Source organism: Podarcis filfolensis, assembly GCF_964270895.1.
Source record: "Podarcis filfolensis genome assembly, chromosome: 3".
Taxonomy (NCBI): domain Eukaryota; kingdom Metazoa; phylum Chordata; class Lepidosauria; order Squamata; family Lacertidae; genus Podarcis; species Podarcis filfolensis.
Genome location: NC_139606.1, coordinates 119815769 through 119834498, shown reverse-complemented (window position 1 = coordinate 119834498; position 18730 = coordinate 119815769). Strand labels below are relative to the sequence as shown.

Here is an 18730-nt window from a genome sequence, read left to right as displayed (position 1 = left end):
GGGGGATGGACTAGATGGCCTCTGGGGATCCCACCTCCCAAGCCCACCATTCTCTCCCCGAAGCCCCTCCTCCGGGTACCAGAGACCCCCCCACTCTCCCGACTCCCCCCCAGAGGAGGGTGTCAAACCGAGGACATACCCCCCCAGGGGGATGGACTAGATGGCCTCTGGGGATCCCACCTCCCAAGCCCACCATTCTCTCCCCGAAGCCCCTCCTCCCGGTACCAGAGACCCCCCCCCACTCTCTCGACTCCCCCCCCCCGAGGAGGGTGTCAAACCGAGGACACACACCCCCAGGGATGGACTAGATGGCCTCTGGGAATCCCTCCTCCCAAGCCCACCATTCTCTCCCCGAAGCCCCTCCTCCGGGTACCAGAGACCCCCCCACTCTCCCGACTCCCCCCCAGAGGAGGGTGTCAAACCGAGGACACCCCCCCCCAAGGGATGGACTAGATGTCCTCTGGAGATCCCTTCTCCCAAGCCCACCACTCTCTACCCCTCCTCAGGGTACCAGAGACCCCCCCACTCTTCCAGAGGGGCGCGTCTAACTGAGGACCCCCACCCACCCCCTCTCCGCCCATGCGCAGAAGACCCCCCCCCCCCGTTCATTCATGCCCGCCTGTCTCCGCCTTCTCCGGGGCTCCGCCGCGGCGGTGAATGAGCGGCGCCGCAGAGCGAGCGGGGGAGCGCGGCGGAGCGGGCGCGGCGAGCCGGGGCTCCGCTGGCGAGCCATGTACGGTAAGGGGGGGGCGCGGTGGTGGTCGGGGGGGTTCCCACCTGGCTCTCCTTTTCCCCAGCATCACCAGGGACTGGCACCTTGCACCCTCCGTTTGCTGCGGGCTTTGCTTTTTCCTTTCTGCCTGGTTCTCTCTCTTTTTTTTGGAGTGGGGGGGGGGAATGTTGATCGTGCCATCATCCCTCTGCCCCCCCCCAAAATCCGTCCACGAAGGTCACTTTCCAGCTACACCTCCTAGGGGTCCCCTCGCCCACCGGAGAGATGCAGGGGAACAGGCAAGCATCGCTGCCCCCCCCCCCATCTGAAAAAGGGATGCTCGAGGGATGCGGCGAGCGTTGCGCGGCTGTGTCAGGAAAGAAAAAAATAAATAAAGCGGTCTTTCATCAGTTCTGGCCCCAAGAACAAGATCTCCCCAGATCTGCTTGGTTGTTGTTGTTGGGGTGTGTTTTTTTTTGGGGGGGGGTCTCGCAAAGAAGAGCGTCCCCTCCCAAAAATAATAATCTCCAAGGCCTGATAAATAGGTATCTCGTGGCGTTTCTGCAGCATAGCTGCCAACTTTTCCCTTTTCTTACGAGGAATCCTATTCGGAATAAGGGAATTTCCCTTTTAAAAAGGGGGAAACGTTGACAGCTATGTTCTGCACTGAAGCTGCGGGGAGAAGCAGTTCTATGCAAAAGGGGGGGGGGTCTGGTTGGGAAGGAAAGAGTTAAGCAGCCCCCTCTCCTCCTTGTCCCACCTTCACCCCCTTCTGAAAATCACAATATCTGCAGGGGCTGATATTGAAAAAGAAAGAAAGGTTTTTTTTAAAAAAAAATGTAACTGGGTAGTGTGGTCCACAGGTCCGGCGTGTGTCTGGACTGTGCCCCCCCCGCGCCCCCAAATTCAGATGGCAGTTTGAAATCCCCAAAAAAAAGGCATGAAAGGGAATTCCCCGCAGGTAGAAATCAAGCCTGACAGGGGAGCTTCTTTGGTGTTACGGAGCAGGCAGGGTCTTGTTCCGGTGGCTCCACAGGGACATGGAGACGATATTGTGGAAATGTAGAGTTGGAAGGGACACCATGGGTCATCTAGTCCAGCCCCCTGAAAGTTGTCTTTTTATGACCGCCCCCCCCCCCGAAAAAAAATCACGGTATTTCCTTTCTTCCAGTTTCCATTCCCCCCCCCCCCCGCCAAATTTCCCTGGAACTCCGTAAAGACTACGAAGGACTCCAAGGCTGGAGTCCAGTAGAATAGAGCTCTGCAGAGAATTTAAGGGCATCAAAGGGTTAATCTCCCCCCCCCCCCCGGCCGCAAAAATAAAAATCCCCTGTTGTATTGGCAGCCTATTGAACAAAAGTTGTAGCCTCTGCTGGAGACCAGGGAACGCTTCTGCTGCGCAGGCAACTATATTTTGGCACTGCTCCCTGCACGCCCCCCCGCAAACAAACCCGTGTTGTTACTTAATTCCCTTGGAATGCCATATTCAATGGGTCCCATTCCCACCCCCACCCCCAGTTTTGCTTGCAATAACGCAGCCTGGTGTCTGCAGCTGCCTTGCTCTGAGGGTGCAAATCCAGGAGAGGTTGGTCTGTGGGATTTGGTGTGTGTGTGATCTGTGCAATTGGGGGGGGGGTGTCCTCTATTATCATAGAATCCTGGAACTGTAGTGCTGGAGGGCTCCCCAAGGGTCATCTAGTCCAACCCCCCTGCAATGCAGCATTCGCAGCTGTGGGTCTGTGTTTACAATCTGCTTTGTGTGTGTTTGCAGGGCGGGTGTGTGTGTGTGTGTGTGTGAATCTGGGCATGGTTAACCCCCTCTCTTGTTCAGGTTTGTCTGGCGAGTAATGCCATCCCAGGGCCCCGATCCTGCAGATAGCAGGTCGGCTCCTGCAGCCCTCTCTGAAAGCCAGCTTCAGTGATGCAGCTGGTCTTTCTCCAGAGTTGCAACAGGCAGATGTTTCTGAATCAAAGGCAATTGTGGGGTTTGGGGGGGGGTGCCGATTTGCACAAGGTTCACACACACCGAGCCGGCTTCTGCTGCGTCAAACTCTGAGATTCCTTGCAAAAGCTGAGCCAAGAGAGACTTCTTTTTGAGGCTGATCTCGTCGTTGTTCCATTGCAACCCAGAGAATAGGAAGGGTCATCTAGTCCAACCCCCGGCGATGCACGAATCTGGTTGGTTGGTGAGCTGAAAATACGTTCTTCTAGGATTGCCACTTCCCCAGTGTTTTGTTGGATGGTTTTGCTCTGCTGCCCTGAGCCAGGAGCTCTAAAGCCTTAGCTGCTGAATTTCTGCTTGCGGGGCAGTTCTGTCTGTGACCGACTCTTTCTGTTTGAATGTCCATGAACGTTCTGTGCCTGATCCGTGGCAGAGGGAGTAAAGACGAGTTCAAAGATTGATGCAAATACCACGGCAACCTTTTAGCTTGTGTTTTCTTCTTCTTTTTGCTTGATCTATTTTGGCTTGCATCCCAGTCATGGGTGAATCATGTTTCGTGAATAAACTGTGATATTGGGGCTGGGCTCGTTTTGGGATTTTGATATGGCTGTGCCTCTCAACTGCAGTACTTGCTTTGTGGAATATTCCATTTCCTTCAGAAGATCAATCCTTAATATGGAATAGCTGCCGAGGAGAGAGATCCCCAGTTAACAAAAGAGACTTGCTGCAGTTTAGCTGGACCACAGAATCACAGCACTGTAGAGGTGAAAGGGACACCAAAGGGCCATCTAGTCCAACCCCCTGGAATGTGCAAGAACCACAGCTAAGGAATCCCCGACAGATGGGCATCCAACTTCAGCTCAAAAGTCTTCCTTTAGGATAGTTTGCCATGACGGCAGTGGGCCAGTCCTGTTTCTTAGCCTTGCCTCAGTTCTCCATCTGTAAAATGGGCTCGTTGAGGTTACCCATTTGCCATTTGCCCAGTAAGGGCAGCCAAACCGCCTTGCTGCTTTTCCAGGGAGCATTTGGGAGCCTTCAAGTCGAGCAATGCCAGAGACTTCCTCTTGGCAGTCTCTCTTGGAAGACATCCCATTCATATTTTTAATGCAGTGTGATAGCGACGGTGGGATTAAATTCATTTGAGGGCTTATAAACTTGAGGACGACTTGTCTGCAAGCCTGTGTTTAAAAAGTGCTGCATAAATGAACATTAAAGTTTAACTGGCCTTTTTGTCACCTTATATATATATACTGTATAGCTAGTTGTAAAAAGCTGGCGTGCAATTTGCAAACATGGTATAATTTGCTGGATTCCTTCCCGAATCTGTCTGCTTGACATCGCCGCCGCAGTGACGTCTTTGCGTTCTGTCGAGTGTCGGTGGATTGCTGCCTTGTGGACGCTTTGCCAAAATATCTCTCCCTTGTCCTCAGATAATGCAAGGGGAGCTGTGTGCCGACCTCAAACCACAATTTGGAGTGCAATTTCCCCAGGAATTTTTTCCTGCGCAGCCTCCACTGGAAATGGGAAACCTCCACGTTCTTGCACAACTCGTATCCGTTCTTTTCCTTCCCCACGGATCCTGCCTTGTAGGGGGTTGGACTAGATGTCCTTTGGGTCCCCTTCCTTCTGGAGGAGCAGAAAACAAGCTTTCCGTGTGACAGCGCTTCAGATATCCAAAGATGGCTCTCATGTTTAACTCTTTTCCAGGCTAAACATCCCTCATAAGGCCTGGTCTTAAGACCCTCTGCAAACCTTCCAGCTTCTTAAACTGTGGTGCCCATAGCTGTGTCATCCTTACACAACACCCCTGCGAGGTTGATCAGCGTTGCTAGATTGTGGACGCTGTGTTCAAAACCAGGCTCATTTTGCACCTGGCTCTCGGCCACGTGCGACCAAGTGAAGGTGCCCAGGTGCCAGGATTGGACACCTGTCGTCTATACTATCCGGGGATCCTCGCATCTCGGCTGTTTTCGCACACTAATACAATCTCCTTTAGAATTCTGTCCGTTATATTTGACCTGCACAAATCAGAATGAATTTCAGGAACCTTTTCCTGTGCAGCCTAAGCAGGAGCAGCAATTCAGTATACAGTGGTACCTCAGGTTACATACGCTTCAGGTTACATATGCTTCAGACTCCGCTAACCCAGAAATAGTGCTTCAGGTTAAGAACTTTGCTTCAGGATAAGAACATAGATCGGGCTCTGGCGGCACGGCGGCAGCAGGAGGCCCCATTAGCTAAAGTGGTGCTTCAGGTTAAGAACAGTTTCAGGTTAAGAACGGACCTCCGGAACAAATTAAGTACTTAACCTGAGGTACCACTGTATTGAATTTTTGTCTCTTGCCTTCACCTGCCCTGCTCACAGTTTTGAAGAATATTCCTACATTATGAATGGTCCGTGTCATCATTAAGAAAAAGAGGTTGGAATTGGCCAATATATATGCGGACTATCCTTGGATCAAGGGAATTTTCTTCTTTCACTTCTCCAAGTTCTTAACCCAATTCAAGGTCGTCCTCTGAACTGGCCAGTTTTTTTATTTATTATTTTTACAATGCATGTCATATATATAGATTTATTGATGTATAGAGATATCTTAAGCCAGCATAAACACAGGAACAGAACATCCGTTTAAAACCAGCAAAGGGGGAGAAACTTCTGTAACAACACCTTAAATATACTGGATCTGGCAGCGAGTGATTTTAATAAAAATGTCCTTATTAAGGGTTTTATTGCGTTACAATAGTACAAGCATCGTCCCTATTTTCATATCATAAAGCTCCTTCCATAGATTAGTTATATCCCGCGTGAGACTTTATAGGGTTGTATAGGGTTGCCATATTTCAAAAAGTGGAAATCCGGACAGAAAAGTTGTAGATGTTTTTTCGATTTTGCTAAAAGAAAAAACCCTCAACAACAAAAATAAGACTTTGGAGCCGCCTTGCCCCAAGATGGCAACTAGACATTCCGCTTTAGCGACTCTGACCTTCGTTTAAGGAGCCATTGGGCACCCAGCTTATATACCTGAGTTTCTAACACCGATTGCAGGGTGCCAAGGTCACCCAGAGAGTCTTTGCGGCCCAAGTTCTTTGCCTCTGTTGCTTCTCTTCCTGGCTCATTCCAGCTTCGTGATTCACAATACCAGCAGGTCTCCCTTTCCTTGGCTCGCATCCTGCAAAACACTTAGTCCGATTGCGTTTTATCCTTTCCTGACCCCGCCGAAAGCCACATTGCTCGCAGAGGCAAATCCTTTACACTTAGAGGGCTGCTAATGTCAAACATCTGGCTGCAGCAGCTGGCGAAAGCCCTCTTTCCCCTGCAGCCTTCGTCGCGCAGGGAGAGATGATTAAATTTGCGCCAGTCTCTTCCGCATTCTAGAGGGCAGGGGGCATTGGCGCCACCAGATCCCGGCCTTCCCGCCCGGGGTGGATTCTCTGCAGAGCGCATTTCAGCGGGGATCCCTTTTACAAGCCGATCCGATCCCGGGGGGCTCAGATAATTTTCTACCGTGAGCCTTGCAAGGCAGGTACAATTCCAGGTACTGAAGTTATTCCTCGACTTTTCTGCATTTCTGGCCTGGCAATTGCGCATTGATTCATAGAGGTCTGTTTTGTCGCAGTGCATGGCTGGGATGTCTCCAGATCACCCAGGTTTGTGGGTGCAGTTGCCTTAAAGGTAAAGGGACCCCTGACCGTTAGGTCCAGTCGTGGACGACTCTGGGGTTGCGGCGCTCATCTCGCTTTATTGGCCGAGGGAGCCGGCGTACTGCTTCCGGGTCATGTGGCCAGCATGACTGAGCCGCTTCTGGCGAACCAGAGCAGCGCACGGAAACGCTGTTTACCTTCCCGCCAGAGTGGTACCTATTTATCTACTTGCACTTTGACGTGCTTTCGAACTGCTAGGTTGGCAGGAGCAGAGACCGAGCAACGGGAGCTCACCCCGTAGTGGGGATTCGAACCGCCGACCTTCTGATCGGCAAGCCCTAGGCTCTGTGGTTTAACCCACAGCGCCACCCGCATCCCTTGGGGTGGCACAATTGCCATTCCCTGGAGGTTGCAGGTTTTGCTTCTGGTTTGGTTGTTTGCAACCTTTGCCATTTCCCCGCCAGGTCAAATTGGGTAGCCCAGCCTTCTCCAGCCAGGTTCCCTCTGGAAGTTTTGGACTACAACTCCCATGGGAGTTGTAGTTCAAAACCATCAGACAGCACCAGGTTGACGATGACTGGGCCATATTGGTTTGGTTTCCTAAGCACCTGGGAGAATTTTCTGAGGGCAAGAGCTGTTTGACACTGGTACAGTCTTCCTCAGGAGGCGGTGAACTCGCCTTCATTGGAGCTTTTTAAGCAGAAGTTTTATCCTGGATGCTTTAGCTGAGATTCCTGCATTTCAGACATTTGGACTAAAGGAATCTTTGAGTCTCTTCCAGCTCTACAGTTCTATTCTCCTAAGGGCTGATATACCCCAGAATATTTGCCTGCGGAGAAAAATAGCTAAAGCAAGTGTCCTCCCAGAGCCACAGAAGAGAACGGAGCCTCAACAAAGGATCATAGAATTGTAGACCTGGAAGGAAACCTGAGGGTCATCTAGTCCAACCCCCTGCAATGCAGGAATCTCAGCTAAAGCACCCAGGACAGACGACCATGTTTTTTAACATATTAAGTGGTATAGAAATGCTGTAAGTAAATAAATATGGTAGACATCCACCTGCAGTCCAAAGTGTTTGCAGTTCAGACCCAGGTTGACTGAGGTCCAGTGCCGAGGACCTTCTGGTGGTTCCCTCCCTGCGAGAAGCGAGGTTACAGGGAACCAGGCAGAGGGCCTTCTCGGTGGTGGCGCCCTCCCTGTGGAACGCCTTCCCACCAGATGTCAAAGAGAAAAACAACTAACAATCTTTTAGAAGACATCTGAAGGCATCCCTCTTTAGGGAAGCTTTTAATGTTTAATAGGTTATTGTATTTTGGTGTTTTGTTGGAAGCCGCCCAGAGTGGCTGGGGAATAAATAATATGTTGTTGTTGTTGTTGATGATGATGATGATAGCCTCACCTGCTGATCTCAGAATCAGGACCAACCTTGTGTTTCTTTGTACTGGTGGAGAGAAGCTCAAGTTGTCTATGCTCCACTTTTGCAAGTGCTCCCCTCGAGGAGGGGATAATTATTGTTTGCTCCTCTGGTCCATGTTTTGTTTTGTGCAGTTTCGACACCCTTTTAGGTCTGCCTTTGAAAAAACGCCTTAAAATGTGCAGTTTGGGGGCTGGGCTTGCAACAGACAACCATCGCTTGTTTTGCTGCTCTGGACTGCGGTGCAGAGAAAACGTCTTGCAGCCAGGATCAGGTGTCGGTGTGTGGTGTGTGTGGGTTTGTGCATTGCAGTCTCTCAGCACTTAGCAGTCCCTTCTGACAATTCCTGGAGAGTGGGGCTGGGGGTGGAAGGCAGGGGTGGGTCTATGGGGAGAGGCTTGCCCCCATGACAGCTGCACCCTGCCTGAGACGCCAGAAGTGAAATGCAATTAAAAACCAGCGATGCTAATTGCTGTGAATCCTGCCAGAATGAATCCCGGCTAAAGAAGTCATTAGCAGAAGGGGATGAGCCACATGTGGAACTGCAGAGAGCTTGGTTTGTGTGTTTTTTTTAAACTCCCCTTTTAAAATAATACCGCATTCTTTGGGCCAGACAGGCGGAAGAGAGCTAATTTGCCTACATAGTGCTGCGTTCGGCAGAACTGTGTGTCATTGTGCTGCATGTGAAAATAGGCTCACAAAAGCCTAAGAAGAGACTGGGTCAGGCCCAAAGGGGGCCCAGATGCTCCAGCATCCTTAATAATAATAATAATAATAATAATAATAATAATAATAATAATGTTGTTTATATCCCGCCCTCCCCAGCTGAAGCACAAGAGGGGAGAGTCGCTCTTGAGCTAGAATCCTGTTTGCTGGTTTCCCATTGGCATCTGGGGCTGGGCGATACCTGGTTTTCAGCATCGCAATGTATCACCAGCTAAACATCACAATATACTGATATACCATATTTTTCGCTCCATAAGACGCACCTGGTTTTTAGAGGAGGAAAACAAGAAAAAAAATATTCTGAATGAAACAGTGGATGTATGGTTTTTGTGGTTCATGCTGTGGCCACAGACATGTGATTTGACGGTGAGTTTGGGGTACCCCAATGCAAAAATCCTGAGGATCCATGTGGATCCGTGCTTTGTAACCGCGTTTTTGCGCCATTGCGGCCCCACAAACAGTGGGTGCGTGGTTTTTTGGGTGCAGGCTGTAGCCATGGACCTGCTATGTGATCTGATGGTGAATTAGGGGTGACCCAATGCTAAAATCCTGAGGATCCATGGGCTTTTACCTCCCCCCTCCCAGGCAGCCTCCTTTATCGCTAGAGTCCCTTATCTCCCTCCCAATCACTTACCGATCAGCTGCTTCCTTTCAACACTCTTGTTTGCATTAGTGTCTTTTCCTTAGCTGGAGCAGTTTTTTGCTCCTCCTTTTCTTCTAATTTCTCTCCTTATTGCTTTAGTCTTCCTATTCTCCCCCCCCCCCCTTTGCAAGTTTGCTGTCTTTACCTCCCCACTCCCAGGCAGCCTCCTTTATCTCTAGCCCGATCGCTTGCCGATCAGCTGCTCAGCGGCTTTGTTTCAACACCCACTTCCCTCTTTCACACACACACACAAAAGCATGATCTGCTTTTTGCCCCTGGGCAATTCGGCTCCAGGGACCACACATTCGCTCCATAAGACCCCTCACTTTTTAGGAAGAAAAAAGTGCGTCTTATGAAGCAAAAAATACTGTATCTGGAAATAACGACGGAGCTGGTTTTCAACTTTGCAATATGTCACCAGCTAAACATTGTGATATACTGATAAATCTCAACGTCTGAAAAAAGGAGGGAGCTATGTAGAGGCATCGGCTGGCTTCACGGTTTCTCCCGCATCGTGATTTTTGCACAAGCGTCGTGATTCGCGATATTTTGCCAGGTCAGAAACTATGAAGCTGATATCACGATACATGCATGTGCAGATGTGGGTTGTGAACGTGCATCCCGCACGGATCACGTTCGCAACCCGAGTGTCCACTGTATCTGACTTTTAGAAGACATTTGAAGGAAGCTCTGTTTAGGGAAGTTTTTAATATTTGATGAATTATTGTATTTTAATATTTTGCTGGAAGCCGCCCAGAGTGGCTGGGGAAACCCAGCCAGATGGGCAGGGTATAAATATTATTATTGTTATTATTATTATTATTATTATTATTATTATTATCATCATCATCATCATCATTGCAGAAGGTGATTAAAAGTGGATGGTGGTATACGAACCACGGCAACCGCGGTCACAGTCATAAATAAATAGGCAAAAGCTGGCGAGGTGGCAAGTTCCTTTTTGACAGATTCTGGTGCTAGAAAGCCTATCCTCGCTGCCTTTTTAGCATGCGTGTTGGAAAATCCAGCGGGTGACAGGCGAGGGGATGAGTGGCGCAGAGCTGATTCTCCCTCTTCCACGGATCGCTTGTCATTCTCCACCTCCTCGTGCTATAATTTGAGAGACAGCTTGTCTCATTAACTCCCTGGCAAGCCTGCAGGTGGGCAGTGGCATGATCTGCCTGTCTCGAGGTTGATGGTGGCACCAAGATTTCTGGGTTTGCCTTTCCAGGGGAGTCTAGCCTGAATTACAGAAGGCTGTGATTCACAGCTGCAAGGAAGAGGAAGGGATGGGAGGCTGCAGAGAGACAGTTTTTGCACCCCATCCTTTCTAGCAGGCAGGTTTTCTTTCCTTATTCTCCCCAGAAGGATCACGATCTGCCGCAGCCTGCAAAATCTCTGGAGGACGGATGAGCCGTCAGGTTAGGAACACAGAAACCTGCCTTATACAGAGTCAAACTATTTCTCCATCTAGTTCATAGCTGTCAACATTTTCCTTTTTTAAAAGGGAAATTCCCTTATTCCGAATAGGATTCCTCGCAAGAAAAGGGAAAAGTTGACAGCTTTTCTAGTTCTAGATCTAGTTCCCGACCGTGTACACTTTGCAGGAGTGAAAGATCTCCAAGATTTCAGGCAGGCGGTTTCTCCCAGCCCTACCCGTCAGTGTCAGAAATGCATCCCATAATAACAAACAGAAACAACACCCCTCACACAGTATTTTTAAAATTACATTTCTAAGGGGAGAACTGTGCTCTCAGGAGGAAATTCGGGATAAAAGTGTAAGAGATCCCTGACGCAGGATCTGGCCGACACAAATGACTTCTTAAGCCTCCGGCCATTTGTAATCTAATGAAAACTATCTGTGCGTTTTTAAGAAGCTTATGTGACTGAGATAAATCGGTGTGTGTGTGTGTGGAATGGATCTTTGCCTGTCCATTCGTTCTGGATAAATAGTGAAGTTTGCCCAAAATAAACTTGAGCTTTGAAAGGGACTTACGTTCAGTTTTCGTTGCAAAGAACATCACACAAAGGTCTCTGACGCCAATTCGGATCGTGACCTCATCTTGCCCAGTTCAGGCTGGTACGTACTTTTCCTTATTTTCCTGATACCTGGAAGCAGAGCTCTTTCTTCTGCGTGCAAAAGTTTCCTGATTCAAGCCCTGGCACATTCAGGGTCTGGAAACCAAGCCTGATGAGGAACGGTTGAAGGTGTTAGAATTCCTGCTCCGTGATTGCAGTCATGGGATTGTTGTCTTTCACATGATGGTATATGTTTTGGGAAGTGACAGAGACAGGATGTTTGTGTTACTGTGTTCCGTCAAGTGGGATTATTGTCCTTTGTTCTTTTTCTCTTTGCTGTCTGATGCTAGAGAGAGAGGGAGCCATGTTGCAGTGCTCCGTATGTGTTTATATGTAAATAAAGTAGATTACCCCAAATGCTGAGTTGCTGAGGTCTGTTACGTAAGCTGCAAAGACTCTGCGGATCCCTAAGTGTGCCGGTGTCTGTTGGCGTCAGTCGCTGTGATGTTCGGGCAGAAGAAAGCTTTTGAAGCTCCCGAACAATCAACCAGGAGGGAGAGAACATGCCAGTTGGGCACGTGTCTCTGCCAGGGTCCTACTCAAGTGTAGGACGAGGTCCTGACAGAAGGACCAGGGTATGTTTAACCTGGGAAAGAAGAGACACAGGAGATAGGATAGCCACCTTCAACTATCTCAAGGGCTGTCACATGGAAGAGCAAACAAGCTTATTTTCTCCTGCTCTGGAGGGCAGGACTCGAACCCATGGCTTCAAGTGGCAAGAAAGGAGATTCCGACTAAACATTCAGAAAAACTTTCTGACAGTAAGAGCTGTTCGACAGTGTAATGGTCTCCCTCGGGAGATTGTGGGCTCTCCTTCCTTGGAGGTTTTTAAGCAGAGGCTGGATGGCCGTCAGACAGGGATGCTTTGGCTGGGATTCCTGCATTGGAGGGGGTTGGGCTGGATGACCTTTGGGGGTCCCTTCCAACTCTAAAAAAGCCAATGCAATTCTGGGCTGCATCAATAGGAGTATAGCATCTAGATCAAGGGAAGTAATAGTGCCACTGTATTCTGCTCTGGTCAGACCTCACCTGGAGTACTGTGTCCAGTTCTGGGCACCACAGTTCAAGAAGGACACTGACAAACTGGAACGTGTCCAGAGGAGGGCAACCAAAATGGTCAAAGGCCTGGAAATGATGCCTTATGAGGAACGGCTAAGGGAGCTGGGCATGTTTAGCCTGGAGAAGAGGAGGTTAAGGGGTGATATGATAGCCATGTTCAAATATATAAAAGGATGTCACATAGAGGAGGGAGAAAGGTTGTTTTCTGCTGCTCCAGAGAAGCGGACACAGAGCAATGGATCCAAACTACAAGAAAGAAGATTCCACCTAAACATTAGGAAGAACTTCCTGACAGTAAGAGCTGTTCGACAGTGGAATTTGCTGCCAAGGAGTGTGGTGGAGTCTCCTTCTTTGGAGGTCTTTAAGCAGAGGCTTGACAACCATATGTCAGGAGTGCTCTGATGGTGTTTCCTGCTTGGCAGGGGGTTGGACTCGATGGCCCTTGTGGTCTCTTCCAACTCTATGATTCTATGATTCTACAATTCTATGATTCTATTATAACCAGTCTGAAACTCTAAAATGCCACTATAGACAATACTGAGTTGGATAAAAGATGTCATATAAGGCAGCTTCTGAATTGATTTTAGAATGAATTGATTTTAGAATGTATTTTAATTAATTGATTGCGATTTTATGTAAACTGTGTTACTTTTATTGTTGTTAGCTGCTCTGAGCCCGGCTTTGGCTGGGGAGGGTGGGCTTTAAATAAATTATTATTATTATTATTATTATTTATTCCTAAAAACATAAGAGGAGCTTGCAGGGTCAGGCCAACAGCCCATCTAGCCCAGCATCCTGTTCTCACAGCGGCCAACCAGATGCCTGTGGGAGAAACCTGCAGGCAGGACTCGAACACAAGACCAACTCTCCCCTCTTGTGGTTTCCAGTGGCTGGCATTCAGACGCATCGCTGCCTCTGACTGTGGAGGCAGAGCAAAGCCATGATGGCTAGTAGCCCTCAATAGCCTTCTCCTCCTCCATGAATTTATCCAGTCCTCGTTTCAAGCCATCCAAGTTCGTGGCCACCACTGCCTCTTGTGGCAGGGAGTTCCGCAGTTTGGCTTCCTTCCAGGGTTCATATGCCAGGTGTGGGATGTGAAACACAAGAGCAGTCAAGTACAACATTCCTAGAGTGAACATGTTTACACATAGGGAGGAATGTTTGTCCAGCCAGCAGGTCAACTTCCTGTTTCCTTCTGGGCTGGGACAGACTTTCTCTGCATGGGACTAGAGGTGGGCATGGCCTCACCTGTGCAGGTAACAACAAAAGCACAGGGCAGGGCACCCATCTCTCTCTCTTTTTGAGTACACGCATCAAAGAAGCAACATCTGCTTAGCCAAAGATGCTCTCTTGGACAAAGGGACAAAGGGACTGTCTCCTTATGAGATAGTTCCCAGGTGTATGTTACTTTTCTAAGCTAAGTCTGCCTTCTGGGATCCAATTGTGAACAGAATGTGAGTAAACTCTTTTAATACTTTTATAGAAGACTGTGTCGTGTCTTATCTTTTATGAGGGAATAAGGGGGAAATACCAGAACAGTTATTATAGAGGCTTTAGCGAGCCTGAGCAAACGCATCCGCTGTGAGTTTAAAAAGGGGAATGTTACTCTGCTAAAATTGTGAACTTGTTAACACAAGTTGTAAAGGCTATAATCAAACAATATATCCTCTCCTGCATCCCTGAACATTCCCACACCAGGTACATCCCAAAAGGAGACATGCCATTCTCCTTCGAAACTTAATTTCAGTAGGGGGATGGGACCCTCTGGGTGCCAGCAAAGGCCTCTGGGGGCACCACGTTGGGGACCCTTGGGCTAAAGTGTGTTGCTGAACTGGGAATCCTTCTTGATTTCTGAGCTCTGCAATTGCCTGGGTTGTCGAGTGAGAACTTTGCAGATACAACCTGCCCTTGGGGCCTTCAGAGGCAGGACAGAACCTGCAGACCTTTCTTTATTTCTATATTTAGAAGTAGTTCTATAAAGCCGTATCAGAAAGCATTGGGGTGGTTTACAACATTGCAACATAAAACACCATTAAGAAAAGAACTCGGTTTCCAAAAATGGATGGATATATATATATATATATAACTGGAGCTTCTGGTTCTGTTCTTAGCGATATGATTTACAGTAAACGGCCCTGAATGTTTTGGAAAAAGTGGGAAGGCATTATGAAAATATTTTAAAATAGCATTTTTGTGACTCTTTTTAAGTACGTATTGAGAGCAAGAATAGCATCCAGGCCACCCTTGCTTTGGAAAGAGCCAGAGTGTTGTAGTGTTCAAAGTGTCAGATTAGGATCTGGGTTCAAATCCTCACTCGGCCATGAAGCTCACTGTCTCTCAGCCCAACCTACCTCAGGATTGTTGTGGGGATGAAATGTCCTCCACCGTGAGCTCCAAGGTGGGATGGAAATGCGATAAACAAATGGATTCCAGGGAATCATAGAATCGTAGCATTGTAGGGACCCCACAGGGTCATCTAGTCCAACCCCCTGAATGCAGGAATTTTTTTTGTCAATAAACTTTTATTATTTTCTCAACACAGTTTCATACAATATATCAAATTCCATCTATACTTTTAGCTCTGCCGAGTTTATGACTTCCCTCCTTCCCTTCAACAGGTATCCCTTATTTCTTTAAATCGTGTATTTTAAATACTGAGTCTCTTATTTATTACATTGTAGGAGTTATATCAATCCTACCAGTGTTTTTGAAGTTTTACAATTATCCTGTAAATACACCATAAATTTACTCCAACTTTCTATGAATCTCTGGTCGTCCTGGTCCCAAATCTTGCTGGTCAGCTTGGCTAACTCCGAGTAGTTCATCATTTTCGTCTGCCACTCCACAATTGTTGGAATTTCTTGTACGGTAGCTTCCAATTTGGGGCCAACATGGCTCTTGCCGCTGCTGTGGCGTACATGAACAGTCTTTGATCCGATTTCTTGCCCTCTTTCCCCATCAAACCCAGCAAGAAGGCTTCTGTTTTTTTGGGAAAATTATATTTAAATACTGGTGTTGGAGGAGACTCTTGAGAGTCCCATGGACTGCAAGATGATCAAACCTCTCCATTCTGAAGGAAATCAGCCCTGAGTGCTCACTGGAAGGACAGATCCTGAAGCTGAGGCTCCAAGACTTTGGCCACCTCATGAGAAGAGAAGACTCCCTGGAAAAGACCCTGATGTTGGGAAAGATGGAGGGCACAAGGAGAAGGGGACGACGGAGGAGGAGATGGTGGGACAGTGTTCTTGAAGCGACCAGCATGAGTTTGACCAAACTGCGGGAGGCAGTGGAAGACAGGAGGGCCTGGCATGTTCTGGTCCATGGGGTCACGAAGAGTCGGACACGACTAAACGACTAAACAACAACAACTTCTACCATCCACAACATTCCCACACTGGGAGTTGAACCTGGAACCTTCTGCATGTCAGGCTGGCACTCTGCAACTGAGCCATGGCCATTTGCTACATTTTTGAACTATCCATTGTTGGGGAGCAAGGATGGAAGAGCGCTCTTGCCTCCAGGTTTTGACCAGCATGAGTTTGACCAAACTGCGGGAGGCAGTGGAAGACAGGAGTGCCTGGCGTATTCTGGTCCATGGGGTCACGAATAGGCGGACACGACTAAACGACTAAACAACAACAACAACAAATATTTAAATATTTTCTTTAGTTCGTTATAGATCATCTCCCAAAAGTTCTTAACTTTATCACAAGTCCGCCACATGTGGTAAAAGTCTCCATCAGCCTCCTTGCACTGAATGCAGGAAACTTTTTAGCCGAATCTGGGGCTCGCTGAGATTAAGAATCTCATGCTTTACTGACTGAGCTATCCGAGTGTCCAGTTCTGCCCCCTTCGCTTCAAGTAATTGGAGGAGAGAAGCAAATAGGTGGGGGTGGACTAGATGACTTTATGGGTCCCTTCCAACTCTACCATTCTGTGTGAAAAAGGCAAGATTTTTAAAAAAGGAAACTCGTTTTAGATCTGCTCCAATCCGGGAAGGCTTAGGGGATTTTCCAGCTTCCGCATCATCTGGGACTTTGGATTCGCAAGGAGGTTTTAGCATACGGTCTCCGAGCCAGAATTAATATCCTAGATCAGGGTGGGGTGGGGGTGGGGAACAGTGGAGTGCAGAAATGGAGTCTGCTTGTGGCTTTCTGGGATCTGCTAATGTTGCTTCTCAGGGGGCTGCCCTGGATGACAATGCCATGTGACAGCCTGATCTGACAGCTGTCTCCCAACTTAGAAAGTCTGCAGGATGTCATGGCTGGTGTGTTTGCACAGCGCCACTCCCCTTTCCCCCCGCTGTGATGCTAAACAGCACCTAGTGCTAATTCTGGCATCACCTTCTGAGATGCTTGCCTCTGCGAGATGCTTCTGAGATGCTTGCTTTGCAAGAGCAAAACACCCTCTTCTCCCTGCCACCTCCCTCTCAGAGTTTGCTTGCTTCTTTATTTCCCTTTATTTCCATTATTAACAACCAAAAAGTACAGTACCAAGCTATTGCATTATTATTATTATTATTATTATTATTATTATTATTAATTATTTATACCCCGCACATCTGGCTGGGTTTCCCCATCCACTCTGGGCGGCTTCCAACAGAATTTGTTGTTGTTTACTCATTTAGTCGTGTCCGCCTCTTCGTGACCCCCTGGACCAGAGCACGCCAGGCACTCCTGTCTTCCACTGCCTCCCACTGTTTGGTCAAACTCATGCTGGTAGCTTCGAGAACACTGTCCCACCATCTCGTCCTCTGTCGTCCCCTTCTCCTTGGGCCCTCCATCTTTCCCAACATCAGGGTCTTTTCCAGGGAGTCTTCTCTTCTCATGAGGTGGCCAAAGTATTGGAGCCTCAGCTTCAGGATCTGTCCTTCCAGTGAGCACTCAGGGCTGATTTCCTTCAGAATGGAGAGGTTTGATCTCCTTGCAGTCCATGGGACTCTCAAGAGTCTCCTCCAGCACCAGAATTCAAAAGCATCAATTCTTCGGCGATCAGCCTTCTTGATGGTCCAGCTCTCACTTCCATACATCACTACTGGGAAAACCATAGCTTCAACTATACGGGTCTTTGTTGGCTTGCCTACCCCTTGTTTAGCCTCTCTGAGGACGAAAGACACCAGCCTAGCTATTTGCTCTTGCCTCGTGTGCTGATATCATGGTCTGCTGCTGGCTTTGTCGCAAATGCCAGTTTCCGCAGGGCCTTGCCTCTCCCACAGCCGCCTCTCTGCGGCATTCCCATTGCCAATGCCCGTCTCCTTGCCGCGATATTGAAGGCGGCCGCAGGGAGGAGAGACAGCCTTTTTATTTTTTGCTGAGCACTTCTGGGGCGAGCGATAGAGAGGAACCCAGGACTAAAACTTTCTGTTCTGTAATCCTGGTGCTCCGATTCTCCAAGCAGAATGCATTTGCGCAGATTAGTCACATTTCATCGAATCATAGCATTTGAACAAAGATGCTCTAATTGGCGTGCCTGGTGCACATTCAAGCTTCCCTTTTAAACACCCACTCTTGCTCACTTCATCCTTGGCTCGGGGAAAACTGCTTTGACTCAGGTTTGGCTCTTTGCAGCACTCTGAAAATCCATCCTCGGTCTACATAAATGCAAAGAACTGTAGAATTGAAAGGGCCATCTGATCCAACACCTCTCTTCTTTGCCCAGCTGCTGCCAGTTGAGTCTGTCTCTTTTACAGCTTCCTTGTTCCAGCCTTGCAAGTGAGTCATTTCTGTGCATAGCTGTCAACTTACAGATTTGAAAATAAGGGACCAGGAGCCTCGAAAATAAGGGACCTGCAGCCAAAATAAGGGATTTTAGTCAACCAGCTCCCGAGCCAAAGACAGAAAGCCCAGCCAGCAGCCAAACGAAGCCTCAAGCCATGGTTCCCACAGTGCAGCAAACCGGCAAAGGGGATGCAGCAAGGGAAACCACCATTACCTCTCCGCTGAGAAGCGCTGAGCAAAGGCGAGTTCCCAGGCAACGCGGCTGATTTGATCGGCACAAGGCATGCAAGCTCCACCCCCCAGTCATTCTTAGACTCCTTATTGGGTGAGCAACGCAGCCAAGCAACACAGTTAGAGCCTCCCTCGTCCCTGGCCAGCGGGGAGGGAGGGAGAGGAGCTGCTTCCTTTGAAACCCAGGAAATTTAAGGGACATCATCAATAAGGGACAGCAGCAGGACACGGCACTGGGATAAGGGACTTTCCCGCCAAATAAGGGACGGTTGACAGCTATGTTTCTGTGGCCTCTGGCTCATGCAGACTTTTAATATCCAACTTCCCACAAGTGCTTCTGTTCCTCCTTGAGGCCTAAAAATAAAAGACCTTTTACACAATCGGCTCGAGTGTTTACCTGGAATCGGTTCTTATTCACCATAGGCGAGCGAGCAACCTTCTTAGACTCCTGTATTGATTGCTACTATAATAGTCTCTGTACAAATTCTACCGTGTCTCAGTTTCGACTGCTTCATTCCGCTTGCTAACCTTCCCTGCCCTTTCCCCTTCTCATTAGGAATAATAC

The 18730-nt window shown here is 48.4% G+C and overlaps 1 protein-coding gene across 8 annotated transcripts in view; it reads left to right on the top strand.

Annotated features, from left to right (window-relative positions):
* The window catches only part of EFR3B (EFR3 homolog B), a 130829-nt gene that overhangs the window by 29910 nt on the left and 82189 nt on the right, over nt 1-18730 (top strand). Inside the window, exon 1 of one of the 8 annotated variants that reach the window (XM_083605074.1) lies at nt 637-738. The exons of the other annotated variants lie outside the window; for them this stretch is intronic. Within the exon in view, the coding sequence (XP_083461200.1) occupies nt 732-738 (7 nt within the window). The 5' untranslated portion in view covers nt 637-731. Of the gene's footprint in view, nt 1-636; nt 739-18730 lie in introns of those variants that run through there. 8 annotated transcript variants of the gene reach the window in all.